Consider the following 16,610-nt stretch of genomic DNA (forward strand, 5'->3'; position numbering starts at 1 on the left):
AATAAGACAGATTATGCAAAGAATCTTCAACTCCACTGGTTTCTTTCCACTGGTTTCTCCTGGAACTTTCTTTAGTATGTCTTTATTATATTGTTCATATAGCATTTTGCAAAGGGGATTCCTTTAATACATCTGGTGAGTTGGCATTATTGATTTGTATTGCAGAGATCTTAAGGAAAAATTAACCTGTAAATTTATTTAATGATCCTCACAACCTCAGAACATTAAGTGGATAGGGCCAGAGAGATTTGTGATTATTTCTTCATGCCCTTCCTGCAGGGGATGCTGTGAATCATTACTGGTGGCAATTTGTCTGAAGATGCCAATTATGTGTTGTGAGCTAATAAAGGGTAAAATAGGGTGATTCTCTTCACTATCTCTTTGGAGACTGCAGTCTTGAGATACTAAGAAAAGAACAAAGAACAAGTTAATAAGAATTTGTGACACTAGCTCCTCCTTCAATACTCACTTCTCAAGATCTTATGATTTTCTTCTGTGGCAAAGAATGCTGAATTGCCACCTAAATATTATATTAGTTTATTATCAGAAAATATTCTGGGAGGAAAATATTCTGACTAACTTCCAGTTTCTTTTTTTTTCTTCTACCTGACTCATCTCATGATAGATACAAACAATTCCTCTTGTGAAATTTCTGGAACTTATTTCTTGACTATTTGAATGTCTAGCAGTTCCTTTTTGTGAAATTTCTGGAACTCATTCATTGACTATTTGAAGATTTCCCTTATAGCCTCTGTAAACCTTCTGATGTGTAGCTTTGAGAATGAGTTCCTTATTAAATTAAATACTTTTTAAAAGAAATTTCAGATTTTAAGGATTTTTCATTTAAGTTCACAGAGTCTTCATATATTCATAGTACCGAGGGAGATGGTTTTTTCTTTGATAAATTCAATGCCAATTTTTTAAAAATAAAATTTAACTTTCATTTACAAATTACAAATAACATCTTTCAAAGATTTTACTCTTTGGTTTCTAAGTTATTTTTAAAGAGTATTTTAGTCAGATTCTTTCTGTAAGTTGTTCTCTTGTGCCGGATTTACATGTTTCTTGCTTGGCTTGCTATTTTTTTTCTTGATTGAGCTCCCTGCTTGCTAGCTGCTTTTATAAGCCTTGTATGAATGGGATTTTCTTTGTTTCCAACAGCTCATATTCTATGTCAACTCTGCCTGTTACAAACACAGTGATGAGATAAATCTGGGAATAATATGCTTGCTATTTCTTGGAGAAATCTGATTTTATGGGACTAGTTCATTTTTACTGAGGTTTCACACCATAGTAAAATCCCACCACATGCTTTCATTTGTCTCTGACTTACAAAAGATAAATTATTTTGCACACTGCCCTAAGCCATTGGTTTGGGGCTTGGAGTCCATGAATTTCCATATTAGTTAGGTATGTTACAAAGTGCAGAAGAGACACCATATAGGAGTTTGCTGGGCTCCCACCTCTCCTACAACCAAGCTGTGTTTTACGTTTTCTATGGTACACTTCAATCAATGGATTTGCTTGCCAAAATTTTTTTTCAGAACTCAAGAACATTTGTATAGTGTCCTTCAAAAATACTGTCCTAATTTCAACAAATATTTGCCATATCATTACTAATGCTGGGCATTCGTTATTTTTAATTTTTATTCCTATTTACAATTTTATTTGTTTTATTAATAATGAAATGTTTGTTGGGGCTGGAACGATAGCACAGCAGTACGGCTTGCACACAGCTGACCCAGGATGGACCTGGGTTCGATCCCTGACATTCATATGGTCCCCCGAGCCAGGAGCAATTTCTGAGTGTACAGCCAGGAGTAACCCCTGAGCGTCACCAGGTGTGGCCCCAAAACTAAAAACAAACAAACAAACAATAATGAAATGTTTGCTCACTATTATATCTTTCAATTTTGGTCTCATAATTAAAAATAATACTTTTTCTTTCATTTCAAATTTATAAAAATTAACTTTATTTGAATTTTCATTTATATTATTCATGAAATAAATATGTCACTGTTCCATCTTTAATATTTTGGTCTCATAGGTGAAAATTACAGTGTTTAAATATGAAATTTTATGTCTATTATCAATAATAAAATTAACTAGTTTTTCTATGAAAAACTGATATGCTTTATATTTTGGGTCACACTCGGCAGTGCTCAGGGGTTACTCCTGGCTCTATGCTCAGAAATCGCTCCTGGCATGCGCAGGGGACCATATGGGATGCCAGGATTCGAGCCACCGACCTTCTGCATAAAAGGCAAATGCCTTACCTCCATGCTAACTCTTTGGCCCCTATATGCTTTATATTTTATCTCATGTATATTGTTTTTTTGAACACTACTATTTTTATATTGTACTACTAATTAATTAAAAACATGTTCCAAGGAACTTTTATTTTATTTATGATATTATCTTAAATTATTTTAAATTTGTGAATATGTATTTTTTTTCTTCTGTTTTGTTTTGTCTTGGGGCCACATGTGGCAGCACTCAGGCTCTGCCTTCAAAAATCGCTCCTGGCAGGCTTGAGGGACCATATGGGATGCCAGCCATCAAACCCGGGCCATTGTGTGAAGGCAAACACCCTACCTCTGTGCTATCACTCTGGCTCCAAGCAATTTATGTTTTTCTTAAAAATTTTTTTTCTACTACAGGATTTACAAATACTAACCTCACTTCAGAGATATATCTCAAAGTGCTGCAACATATGTCTTACATCCACTTAGCCCTTTTTTGATCCTCAGCACCTTATGGCCCATATATATATATATATACACTATATTTATATATATACTATATTTATATATATACTATATGTATACCTCATCTCATACTCACTGAAAGAGGATATAGATATCTTGCAAAGACAACCAAGCCAGAAAATAACCAGGAATGGTTTTGTGCACCATGCCAAATACTAGCATCTGATTTTCTTTGGTATTGTTTCATTTAAATCTCCAATTCATTTAAAATGTTGGCTTAAAATATAATAGCAATATTTATTATATGATTCTATTTAGTTATTTATTTTATATTGCTTCTTTTTGTGTGATTGTTTTGGGGGGGGTTATACTGGCAGTGTTCATTATTTATACCTGCACTCAGGGGTCATTCCTTGCACAAACAGTACCATATCGAGTATGGGGGACAAAATTCTGGTTGGCTGTTTGCAAAGCAAGCACCTTATCTGGTGTACTATCTTTCCAGCCCCTTGTGTAATTTTTTAACTATGCAATGTCTTGAGATTTAAAGTAACTCTACTTATTATCCATCTTAGTTTTTTGTAGATTCCAGCATTATTTCTCACAACACAGTAGCTGCATAAACTTAAATGTAATTGAAGCAGTTCCCCTTGCTCCTGAGGCTGTATAGATGACATGGGGGCACTTGTTCTCATGACAGGTGAACACCTATCTTAAGGAACCCTGCATTTTCTAGCAGAGAGATGTTACCTTGTACCTATGCCATGACACAACAGTAGGAGATACTGCAGAATGAACCCATTGGAGTACTGGTTCCCAATGAATCCATATTGAATGCACTTTCAAGCAGAACGAGATTCAGGACCCATTTTTTTCTGCCAAATGGAGAGCTGAGAATCTGGCCCTGCAGCTCATCATAAATTATGAAGTTACTTAAAATTACACTAACTTGAAATACTACTCTACCACATGCTTCATTGCTTCAGTTAAAGTGATCAAGTCTTTTCTTCTTATAACAAAATTATACCATTGGTAAAAAACGTGATATGTTTTTTTACATCATGACAAAGGCTAAGTTTATTCCATACATGGAAAGTTGATTCATCAAAGAACATATCCTTAACTTATCCTTTTGCAATATTAAAGTTTAAACAATTATAACAACCAAACACATATTTTCTCATTAAAATAAATGAGTTCAACTCAGTTCAAACAATTTATGAGATTATCTCTTGGTTGAAAACAAATTCTTTTTTTTTGTTTGTTTTTTGTTTGTTTGTTTTTTTTTCGGACCACACCCGTTTGATGCTCAGGGGTTACTCTCGGCTAAGCACTCAGAAATTGCCCCTGGCTTGGGGGGGACGGACCATATGAGATGCCGGGGGATCAAATCGCGCTCCTTCCTTGACTAGCGCTTGGCCCCAAAAACAAATTCTAAAAGGAAGAAAGATGTAAAATATAATATACTATGGTGAAACAAGACATGAATACTTGTTATCATCCTCTCTAATCAACATCATTTCAAAAATCCATGTTTGTGGAGACAGGCGGGGGATGGTGATGAGTGAAAAAAGCTTCAAAATCTAAAAATAAGAAATAAGTTGCTGTTTTGTTTTCTTTTTTTTTGTTTTGTAAAACGTGATATTTTATATAGTAGGATATTACTGATGATGCTGTTTACTATTGCTGATATCTGACAAATTCAATCACCCTGTCTTTACTTTTCTCTAGTCTTTTCATCTCTTTATTTTTGGTTTTGTGGTCACACTCATAGCTCTTAGGCTTACTCCTGGCTGTGCTTGGGGAACTGCATGTGGTGCCAGAGCACAAACCTGTAAACTACTGCTTGCCTTCTCTCTTTAGCTCTTCCCTAGTAATATAGTTCTATGTTCTCATGCCCTTTCTGGGCTCATTTTCTCCTCAGCTGATATTTAGAATCACATTTTACAAAAAACCTGTTGACATTTTATTATTTTAAATCACATTCTATAAACACCTTTGTTGAAATTTTTTGAGTTTATTGAATTTCATATTATGACATATTAGCACAAGAGGGGAAATGAACAGTATTAAAAATAACACATCTTTTTATGATCATCCAATTTTGAACACTTTTGCAATAAAAATTTATTATGTTTTAAACATCAGTATAATAAACCTGGATTTTGTCTAGGTATTTATAGTTTCATTGTTATGATGAATAAGATATTTTTCCTTTTTCTGCCACATTTTTCCATTGGATTTTAACATTATTTAGAAAAGTTGTTTTTAAATGTTACTTTTGTTTTGGCATTCTATTTATCATATTGCATTCAACTATTATAAACATTTCCAATATATCCTTTTGATATTTTTTTGATGATGGCATGAAAATCATGTCTATTTTAACTTTTTACTTCCAATATTTATAACTCTTTTTTTTTTTGTTTGTTTTTTGTTTTTTCGGCCACACCCGGTGATGCTAAGAGATTACTCCTGGCTTTCGGGGACCATATGGGATGCCGGGAGATCAAACCACCATCCATCCTAGGCTAGCGCATGCAAGGCAGATGCCTTACCACTTGTGCCACCACTCCGGCCCATAGTCATTTATTTTTAAAGTTATATTAGGTATGCTTTTCAGTGCAGTGGTGAAACTGTCTATATTTTACTGTTGCTTCGCAATAACCTATCACAAACCTGGTAGATTTGTTTGTTTGTGGATTACATTCAGAGACATTCAGGGGTTACTTCTGGCTCTGCATAGAGGAGATTATATGGGATGCTGGGAAGCATGTGTCCAGGTTGGCTACATGCCAGGAAAATTCCTACCTGCTGTACTATTGTTCTGGCTCCAAAGTTGGTATTTAAAACAACATATATATTAACTTATAGTTCTAGAGGTTAGAAGTCAAAATTGGGTCTATCTAGGCTAAAACCCACTGTATGAAGAACTGGATTTTTTTCTGGAGATTTCTATGAGAGAATTATTTCCAGTTCCATAGGCTACCTAAATTTCCATGACTGCTTCCTGTATCCTTAGAGCCAGTTGGGTAGCTTCCCAAATCTCAATTTGACCCAAACTCTCTTTCCCTACCTGTTTTCATTTAGAAGAATTCTGAAGAACTGTATCCATCATTTATTACACAATATATCCCTATTCAACAATTCTCATCTTTAAAATTATTTTCCCATGTAAGGCAATATAGTCATTAGAGTCAGCATGGGGTCGTAAGGGTGGAAATTCATAATTATTCTGCCTACCATATAGCATCTTGATCTTAATACAGAAATCAATGGGGACAAATGAAATTTTTACCACTAAAATCTAAGACTTGCTGAGCACCTCCAAATGTGGTTCTGATAATCTCTGGACTCCAATTGTTAGATCTATGAACCAAACCAACAGGGCAAGTGGGCCAAGTAAGACTGATAGGAGTCCCAGGTCCCCTACAAGTCCTATAGAGACTCCCTTCCTCAAAAAAAATGAGTCATTCAGGATTCTTTTTTTTTTTTTTTTTTTGGTTTTTGGGCCACACCCGGCGGTGCTCAGGGGTTACTCCTGGCTGTCTGCTCAGAAACAGCTCCTGGCAGGCACGGGGGACCATATGGGACACCGGGGTTCGAACCAACCACCTTTGGTCCTGGATCGGCTACTTGCAAGGCAAACGCCGCTGTGCTATCTCTCTGGGCCCCATTCAGGATTCTTTATTCAGCCATTATTACTAGTTATGTCCTTGCTTGCTAAAGGTTTATTAAAAATGATGCTGAAGTCTTTAAAAATTTGGGTATCACTCGCATGTGGCATTTAGGATAACTACATGAAAAAATGCAGTGGCTGAAATAGTGGTTATCAAGAACATGCTAGTCTACACAGAGAATATAGTGAGGAGAATGAAATAAATTGAGTGGATGAGGAGAAATACAAATATAAAAGGACGGGGGACAAGCTATGATATTTCAGTTACATTGGTGGTGTTAATAAAGAACAGAAGTTAGCACAACGGAGAAGGCATTTGACTTGCATGCAGCCAACTTAGGTTCTATTCCTGGCCTGCCAAGAGTGGTTTCTGAGAGCAGAACTAGGAGTAAACCCTGACCAATGCCTTGTGTGTCCCTCCCCGCAAAAAGAAAGGACAGAACTAAATATTCAAATCAGAGTTAATAACAATTAAATCACGAGACCCAAACTTTAACAACCAAAATTAAAAACAGGCCAGTTATGCTGGCAGGCTAGGGCAGGAGTGGTGGTATGGAAAGCACTTTGGGGACATTGGTAGAGAGAGCTTGACACTGGTGGTGGTCCTTAAACACTGGTGGATTGTTGGTGATGGTGATATATCTAAAATACAACTATGAATAACTTTATAAATCACAGTGGTTTAAAGAAATAAAAAATTTGTGGGAACATTGGAGGCAGAGTGATAGGGTAGGACTTTAGCCTTGCACATGGCCAACCAGGTTCAGTCCAAATATCCCATATTGTTCTCCAAGGCTGCCCTGTGTTATTTCTGAGCACAGAGCCAATAATAACACCTGAGCACCATTGGTGTGGCCCCAAAACAACAACAAAATTGGGGAACACACATTTTCATGCTACTGTTCTCATTAAATTTGTTAGTATATGAGTTGCATAAAGAAGTTTATGTAAAAAAATATCAAAGTATGCTACTTTTGTTAATAGTATATTATTATTTTCATATTATGAAAGATTGAATTTTCTATTTTATTATAGTTGTATCAATATTAATTGTGATTGACCCAGCCTTTGTATATGTATGTGTGTGCATGAACCTTAGCTTTGTATATATCATTGACATAATAAAGTAAGTCTAGATATATATTTAATACGAGAATAGAAAGAGTAGCAAGTAACATTTTTGTGAACAATGACTTCCACAGAAGCCTTATACAGTTATCTGAAGGTTGCAAACTCTGCTTCATTGGTGTATAATAAATATTGATAAATAATAAAGATAAATATTTACTTTATAATAGAAATATTAATGTAACCTTAATGTACCATATTAATTTTTTTCTTTTGGTTTTTGGGCTACACCCAGAAATGTTTAAAGGTTATATCTTATGGAGAAACAATGGGTTAATATGAATAAGACAAGAAAAACTGATGATTAATTCTTTGGAATTTGGGACATATCTGCTCTGGACAACAGTGTCTCTCACTGGAAAAAGGCAACAAGACATAAAGGGTTATTTAGTAGGAAGTAAAAATAGTTGTATTGATTCCAGAAACTAAAAAAATAGTTTGATTGCTAGCTTTAAATACATGAAACTTTATGCATGTTGCTCTGTTCATAAAGATGAAACAAAGCTGCATTTTCCAGAAGCTATATGTTTGTTGTAAAGGAAATTGACTCAGAGTATTGGTTATTCCTAAAAGGAAAGAAAATGTCAAGATAAATATAATCTTAGGAAATAAGCTTTGGGCCAATAAATCAGTCATATATGTACTATGTTGAATCCTTTGTTGGAGACGATGTGCCCTGTTATACATGTGGCCTTATGGTAGAGTACCACTATTGTAGTCTTAGATCACAGCCACAATTTACCCATCACTCTTACCTATATGACCGTGAAGAATAGCACTCTTCAGAAATCCAGAATACAATCTTAGCATCTCCTCCCAAACGTCTGTTGGAAGGCCCCAAGTTGCAGTTAGCCATAGTACTGGATCAACTTGAAGAAAAGATCATTGCTCTCTTGCAAGACAGAGATTAGAAACTAAGAAGATTACAGATGAAATGCATCTACTTTGATAAATATTATACAAGTTCCAATCCTATGAGATTAATATAAGTTTATCACACGAAAAGCAGAATCCTGGGGCCAGAGAGATAGCCAGTGGTAGGGCATTTACCTTGCAAGTGGCCTATCCAGAAGGAATGGTGGTTTGAATCCCAGCATCCCATATGGTCCCCTGAGCCTGCCAGGAGCGATTTCTGAGCACAGAGCCAGGAGTAACCCCTTGAGAACTACTGGGTGTAATAAAAAAAAAAAAAACCAACAATAAAACAAAATAAACAAATAAAAGCAGAATCCTAAGATATGGAGAAATATTTTTAAAATATAGAAAACTATTTGAAAGTTTAAAAAGGACTGTAACTTCTTGGGATTTTAAATAATGTGTAGCAAATTTAGTCCCTATAGGAGAGTGCATGGAGCACAACTCCAGGTTCACAGAGCTATTGCTCTCCTGATGTGTCCAAACATCTTTAAGAAACATTTGGTTTCCTTGGTCCCATGAGCCACAAATTTTACTCTGTATCAGAAATTTCTGAACAATTTGATCAAAATGTAGAACTGTAGGCACTTCCACAAAACACCTATTATTCTAAATAGGAATTTGGTCATCAAATCTATTTTTTGATTTTGAACAGTCAGGTGGTTGAGCTCCGGCACCAGCAGGAAACTGGTCCGTTTGTACTAAATAATAGTAGCTGATCCCACTAATAGAGTCCACTATTGTCTGTTAAAATAGTAGCAGGACAAATGTATTTTAAGAAGCACTTCATCAAATCTTGCCTTTTAATTGTTATTTGGGAGTTAGTACTTGTGATTTGTTTAAAATGATATAATTTAAATTCTGTCAGTTAATTTCTGATGATTAAATGATATTATGCAATAGAATGAGCTTCAGTTTATAAAAGAAGTATATGTTGTTCAAACAGTGATCCTTGCTGTACGTGGAAGACAGTGTAAGCATTTTGTGGAATTTAATGCATTTCATCCTCCATGGAGACATGAGAGTAAGATTGGTACTTTTTATGCTCTAATATCGCTGTGAGGTAAAAATAAGAACAAGAATTGATTTGTGCACAGTTTATACTTACTACTTACTCCATCTTGTGTCTGTTCCTAATTTGCCTCACTGTGACTATATAAATCCCATCTGTTCTGTAGTAATTAATGGTTCCCACCATCTCGTTTACAACTTGCTTTGTTGCTGTATCCCCTTCTGGCAGTGTTGCTGGAATCTGGCAAATGACCTCTGGTGTCTGCATCAGAGATGCCAGAGTCCACTGTAGTCTCTGCTCAGGGGAAACTCCACCATCTGTGGAGTAGCTGAGACACCTTTCTATGTGCTACTGGCCAGGAGTCTGTCCTATAGTGTAGCCACCTGGGATCACTGCTCGAGCAGCCCATCAGAGAAAGAGAGTGGCCAGAGAGAGGAGTAGAAGCAATGTATCCTTTAATTCACAGACAGAAGTCTGTCACTGATGGGGGTTTTCTGAGAGAGATGAGAGGGGTGTGTGTGTGTGTGTGTGTGTGTGTGTGTGTGTGTGTGTGTGTCTGTGTGTGTGTGTGATGCAGACAGCATCTCACCAATGTTCCAATGCTTTATCTTCAGCTCCTCACAGACCAGCAGGCTCTGCTCCTGTCTTTTACCTGCCACCCCCCCAATAACTACCAAACCCTCCCCTTTAGTTCTTTGAGGACAGTTGTCAGTTACAGGGATGTGTGTCCAACTGCCATTACAAGTGGTCCCAGTACAACTGTCATTACAGGGCGGGTATCATCACCCCTTAGAGGTACATTGACAATGTCCCTTAAATACATCAACACTATTGGAGCTGTTACCTTCTTATACTTTCAATGGCCACATATTTTTAGAAGTCTGTTGCATCTGTCATGGAACTGGATGCCAAAGGGCATGAATGTGGGCAGAGGATCTAATTGTCTACTCGTCACACTGATATATATCCACTGATCTCACAGCATACTTGAGTTTCTGAGCAGACCCCTTACCCAGCTTGCATATAAGGACACTGTCCCCACCCCGACCTTGTTTGATCTTAAGGATAAATAATTATACAAAAAGGTGATAAAGAACATAAGAGTCAACAACAGTTTCAGAGTCAAAATACAAGCATAGGTTTAGAGTATCTGATTCCCACTTTTTTAGCTACTCTGGGCCATATGCTGCTTCTCAGTGTAGCAACTACCGTATTTGCCAGGGTATAAGACAACCCCCTAATTTTGCAGTTAAAACATAGGTTTAGACCTTTATTCGCTGTATCAGACAGAACGTTCCTGTGCTGCATGTGCTGCATGTCTTCCTGTGCTCATGTACCACAGTGAGCCAATCACAACAAGCAAAGTTTCAAAGTTTATACTGTAATAGACTTCCTCTCTGACTCTGGCCCATCTGAGCAGGCTTTTGACAGTGTAGATTCGGGTCCGGAACATTCTCCTATTTGCATGTATAAAAAGCCTGCTTGGATTGGCTGAGTTAGAGAGGCGGTCCGAGCAGCCTTGCAGTGATTGGTGCAGGATCAAGTTGGAAAATTCGTTTTGTGGCAATATTCAGACAATTTTCGTTTAGCGGCATATTGAAACATTTTTCAGGATATACTCGGCGTATAAGACGATCCCCGATTTCGGTTGACTTTTTTTTGTTTCAAAAGTCGTCTTATACGCCAGAAAATACGGTAAACTCTAAATCCAAGTAAAATCTCCTTGAGCTATCTGAGAGACCACATAGCTTACTCTTCGACCTTTGTTTAACAGATATGAGTTCTCTGGTATTTAAACCAGGAGCCAAGTTACACCCTGGTTAAAGATCACATGGTGGGAATGTTGCACTGGTGAAGGGGAGTGTTCTATTTATGACTAAAACCCAACTACAATCATGTTTGTAATCATGGTGCTTAAAATTTTATATTTAAAAAAAGAAATAAAGGGGCCGAAGAGATAGCATGGAGGTAAGGCGTTTGCCTTTCATGCAGAAGGTCATCGGTTTGAATCCCGGCATCCTATATGGTCCCCCGAGCCAGCCAGGGGCAATTTCTGAGCATAGAGCCAGGAGTAACCCCTGAGCGATCCCGGGTGTGACCCAAAAACCAAAAAAAAAAAAAAAGGAAATAAAAAAAAAGAAATAAAAAAGATAAAAATTAAAGAAAAATATTATTAAAAAGTTGAAAAAAGATCACATGAAATATTTTTCTTTACTAATATACTCTCAATTTCTGATGTGCTGTATATACACACACTAATTTGAATATAGGCAAATTTATGTAAAGAGAATGGTGAGCTATGGATAAGTTCAGATATTACAGTGTCATACTTTTATTACTGTGTGACTAAACCAAAATAATCAATTAATTCTAATTAGCTCAACCTCTGAGCTGGTGGTATTCAATGTGTGTTCTTTCTTTTTTTTTGGGGGGGGGTCCACACTCAGCAACGCTCAGGGGTTACTCCTGGCTCTCTGCTCAGAAATTGTTCCTGGCAGGTGTGGGAGACACCTGGGAAGATGGAACTTAGGCCATGTGCAAAACAAATGCCCTACCCCTGTGCTATCGCTCGAGACCCTGAGCGAAGATGAGGCACTTTATTTTATTTTATTTTTGTATTCAAAAAAGATGCATTAGGTACAGGCTACTCATACTCCAGTAGGAAGTATGAGTGTTCTTATACTCTTTTTATTAAAATTTCAACCTAGATATGTTGTCATGTAAAACCTGACTTAAGGGTGCTGCTGATCTTGATTCTCTTTATGCAGACATGTTTCTCTGCTCCATGGTCATACATATGACAGCTTTCATTAAGGATGAGGCTTGCCTTATCCCCTATGGAATCCTTCACATTGATCAGAGCTCTCATTGCACTGCAGCTTGTCTGTCCAATAAGCTCTGTGAGTAACCAAAGAGATGACCTTGAGTAGTCTTCTAGGTATATTAGGGGAGGACAATATGGAGAATGTGGGGTCCGCTTGATGACCTCAGAAGCATAACCCTGGACTCTGATGTACCACTGTCCCGCCAGCTGTTGGCTGGAGAGTAGGAGCCTCACATCTCCTGGTACAGTCAAAATAAGATATAGGCCCTATAAACTCTGAGTCCAGATATACTAGAAATCTCTGCTCTTTTCCTGGCCTTTCCAGCTCCTCACATCTCTTTTCTTTCTTTTAATTTTCTCTCTTATTTTTTTGGTTTGGGGATCACACCCAGCATTACTAAGAGGTCACTCCTGGATCTCCACTCAGAAATGACTCCTGGCAGGCACAGGGGACCCTATGGGATGCCGGGATTAAACCCAGGTTGTCTGCATGTGAGGCAAATGCCCTACCCAATGTGTTATCACTCCAGCCCTTTTTTATTCTCTTGAAGGTTTTTATACTTCTTTTGAAGAGTAATAACACAGGCTTTTTTTTATTATTAACTTTTACCTTTAAGCTGTGAGGAATAATTCCATCCTCTGTAGTGGAATTCTCATTCAGACTTTGTTTTCTGCACTAATTTTAACAGAAAAACTTTAAGCACCACATTGTAAAATTTTCTTTGAAAGTATGAATGACAAGTAAATCATGCATTTTGTTTTCTGTGGGATGATTTAGTTGGGAACTCAAGTGCTTGAGGGTGCTCTCAAAGAAGTGACCTTTCACTAAGGTGGAAGCCTGTGGTTGTCCCACCTACCACTGAACAAGTGAAATACAGGTGGCTTAAATACCAATCTCTTCTCTCTTGTCTACAATGTTGTTCATGGCTTCTGGGCAAGTCCCTTTCTACAAACTTCTTCCTATACTCCCTTGTCACTATTTCCATAAGATGTGTTTTCTCTTAATCTGTGCACAAGCAATGTGACATTTCTTAATATTTTCCAGAAAAATAACCCAACCATTTTAAGCAGACTATATAGTTTATATATATTTATATATGCAAATATTATTTTCTATTTATACTTAACTATATTTTATAGTATATTTAAATTTTATCCTATATCTATACATTATCTATATGAATATATATTTAGGTGTATGTTTTTCACATACTAAAAATAACATATTTAGTTATTCCTGTTTTCTGTTGTTGCCAGGACCAGAAGTCACATGCACTTTGTGGCAGTGCTCACAGACGTTTCATAATTGTCACCCATTTTTTTTATGACTTAGCAGTGTTCTCTGTGGAGTGCAGATAATATTCTTCTTTTTTTAAAATAATTTTTATTTTGACCAAAGTGGATTACAAATATTTCACAGTAATATTTTAGGTACATAGTGACATTGAATCAGGGGCATTCCCACCACCAATATTGTCCACCCTCCACCTGTTCCCAGCATGCATCCCATATCTCCTCCTTTGCCCCCCAGGCTGCTAGTATAAGTGGTCCCCTCTGTGTCTAGCTTGTTGTAGATTGGTTATCGATTCTGTTGTCGTTGGCTTTGGATTTGTCTGATCATTTTTTATTTCTGTTCATACTACTGTTTGGTCTTGGTACCCTCCATTATTTCCCCCTCAATTTGTGAGGCAGAACAATATGTATGATTCAAGTTATGTGTTCTTCTTTTAAAGCTTCCATCCAGTGAAGTCAGCAGAAGGAAAGGCACTGGTACAGGGTGATCTCTTAGATGTAAGACTTGATATGCACAGGCCCCTAGGCAACAGAAAGAAAAAGTTGGTCCACAGAACTGAGTTTGTGAAGAGTAGAGAGGGAAGGAGGGTTGAAATGTTGAAAGGAAGGGGTTTTGAAGATCATGGGATGAAGGTGGGTAATCTGATGGTAGTTGTGTTAATTGGAGTGATGTACACATGAAGCTATCATTCACTGTTTTGTAAATCAGAGATATCAATGAATATGAATTTTTTTTTTTAAAGAGAGAGGAAAGCTTCCACTTCTAACAGCTGCCGCATGGCTTTGCTCTCTGAGAAATCCCTTCTCAGGTCTCCTGCACACTGGGTAAGGTTCATAGCTGAGAAGGCTTTGTTCTGTTAGTATAGATATTTTTTCAGGCAGACTGCCTCCTGGAACTCTTCCTAGAAGAAGGTTCTGGGCTTCTCCAAGAAAAAATAGCTCCAGTCCCAGATGACTAAATCCTGGTTTCTTCATTTCCCACAGTTTGCTCTGACTCAAACCTCAGTATCTCTCTCAAGGGAGTTTTAGGAATAAATTAATGATAGTGATGCATTTCACAATGAAATGCTAAAATAGCAATCAGTGAAACTATTTCCCTGATGTGCAGGCCTAAAGTGCAGTGTTGAATCAAAAGTCTTGCTCAGTGAGCCAACTCATTAAATCCTTATGAGCAGGCATCTTCAGAGATTCTTCCTTCTACATGTTTTCCTTGGCATTCTGTCCCACTTCTACCCTATCAGGGTTGCTGATTCTTGTTACTGTCTCTTAACTACCTCTCAGGGATATCAGCGGTCAGGGTCATTAGAGGCAGCTGAGATCAAATGTATTAATGAAAATGAAAGAAAGGAAGAACAATTCATCTCCATACACTATGGAATAACTTGCAGTGTAGAAAGCGACAAAGTTACTTGCCCCAGTCCATTTTCTGTATTCATCCAAAATGTAAAGGGTTGTAAATGATTTCCCTTGACTCTCCTGTCAAGAGGGAAAAAAAAAAACAAGCAGAAAAATAAATTTGGAATACAAAATCTTACATAATCTTGTCCTTTGGGCATTGGTTATTCATTTTAATTCTCTCAATTATGCCTCACTAGCCATGTAAAAAAAAAGTGGGACCAAAAATCCTACATATTCTGAGACTATAGTTGAGCAATTCAACTATATAAAAATATGAACTATTCATATTCAACTATATAAAAATATGAACCAGTTCCAGCTGGGATCTCGTTTCTTATATTTAGAAGTCAAGTGGTTCCTGACTTTATGCAGACTTTACACTGCTGGTCAGGAGGATCTGAATGCAGCTGCTGCTCAGGCATTTAGGTCAATCCCTGCAAGGTTGGCCTAAGAAAACTGAGATTATTCTTTATGTGAAAACAGAAACATGGACCTGGTAAGATCCTGACCAGTTTTTGTTGTTGTTGTTGTTTTTGTTTGTTTGTTTGTTTGCTCAGTGTGAATTAAGAAACAATAATCCCCACTTTAATTTCCAGCTTGGATTCTTTCCTGTATGGTCTTCATGCTCTCTTCAAAGGTGATTTTCGAATAACAGCTCGAGATGAGTGGGTCTTTGCTGACATGGACCTTCTACACAAAGTTGTTGCTCCTGCTATCAGGATGTCCCTGAAGCTCCACCAGGTGAAAAATAAATATTGAAAATAATAGTTATAAGCTTGAGACATTAGGAAAAGAAAATGAACTTTCTAAAAAAAAATAGTCCCATTTTTGGAATGACATTTGTGAATGAACTTTTCACATAAACATTAAGAATTAAGATGGTTTGTGACATGGGCCAGTGAAAAAAAAAGACACCTCAAAAGTGCTTAAAATGTATCAGAAAGTTATAGATCTACTTCTTTCTTTTTCACCCCCAGACCCCTAGATCTACTTCTTAAAGCTGATTTTCTAAGTGAATTACAAAAATTAGGGCAATGTATAGGATGATGGAGTTACTCTGTGCCACTTGAGTTTAAGTAAAAGAGCAGAGAATGAGTGAGACTTACGGAAGTAGACTTAGCTTTGTAGGTCATTGGTCAAATGACCATCTGCACACTGACCCCAAGATCAGTTGGTTAGCCCTTACTAGCCCTAAGATGCCTGGTCTTCTTTCTCCAGGATCAGTTCACTTGCCCTGATGAATATGAAGATCCTGTGGTCCTTTATGAGGCCATCCAGTCCTTTGAGAAGAAAGTTGTGATATGTCATGAGGGTGACCCGGCATGGCGGGGAGCTGTGCTCTCCAACAAGGAGGAGCTGCTCACCCTGAGGCATGTGGTGGATGAGGGCACCGATGAGTACAAGGTCATCATGCTCCACAAAAGCTTCCTGAGCTTCAAGGTGATCAAGGTACTGTGGTCCTGCATCCTGGTTTAATGTCGGGTTCCCATATGGGATAAGAAATTGTGTTTCTTCTGGAAAAGAAATAGCACTGGGTTCCATTGCTCAAGTTCATAAACCAACATCTTCTGTTCAGAGATGTAGCTATGAACAGTAACTGGCCAGGAGCAAAGGTGGGCTAGGGAGCCAGCAAGTGGCTACTTTCCTTTCTCT

The 16,610-nt window shown here is 37.4% G+C and overlaps 1 protein-coding gene across 1 annotated transcript in view; it reads left to right on the plus strand.

Moving 5' to 3' along the window:
- The window catches only part of PCNX2 (pecanex 2), a 328,287-nt gene that overhangs the window by 291,143 nt on the left and 20,534 nt on the right, over nucleotides 1-16,610 (plus strand). Inside the window, exons 29-30 of the mRNA XM_049789037.1 lie at nucleotides 15,554-15,698; nucleotides 16,176-16,406. Coding sequence (XP_049644994.1) covers nucleotides 15,554-15,698; nucleotides 16,176-16,406 — 376 coding nt within the window. The remainder of the gene's footprint in view (nucleotides 1-15,553; nucleotides 15,699-16,175; nucleotides 16,407-16,610) is intronic.

Source organism: Suncus etruscus, chromosome 15 (assembly GCF_024139225.1).
Source record: "Suncus etruscus isolate mSunEtr1 chromosome 15, mSunEtr1.pri.cur, whole genome shotgun sequence".
NCBI classification, from domain to species: Eukaryota; Metazoa; Chordata; class Mammalia; order Eulipotyphla; family Soricidae; genus Suncus; species Suncus etruscus.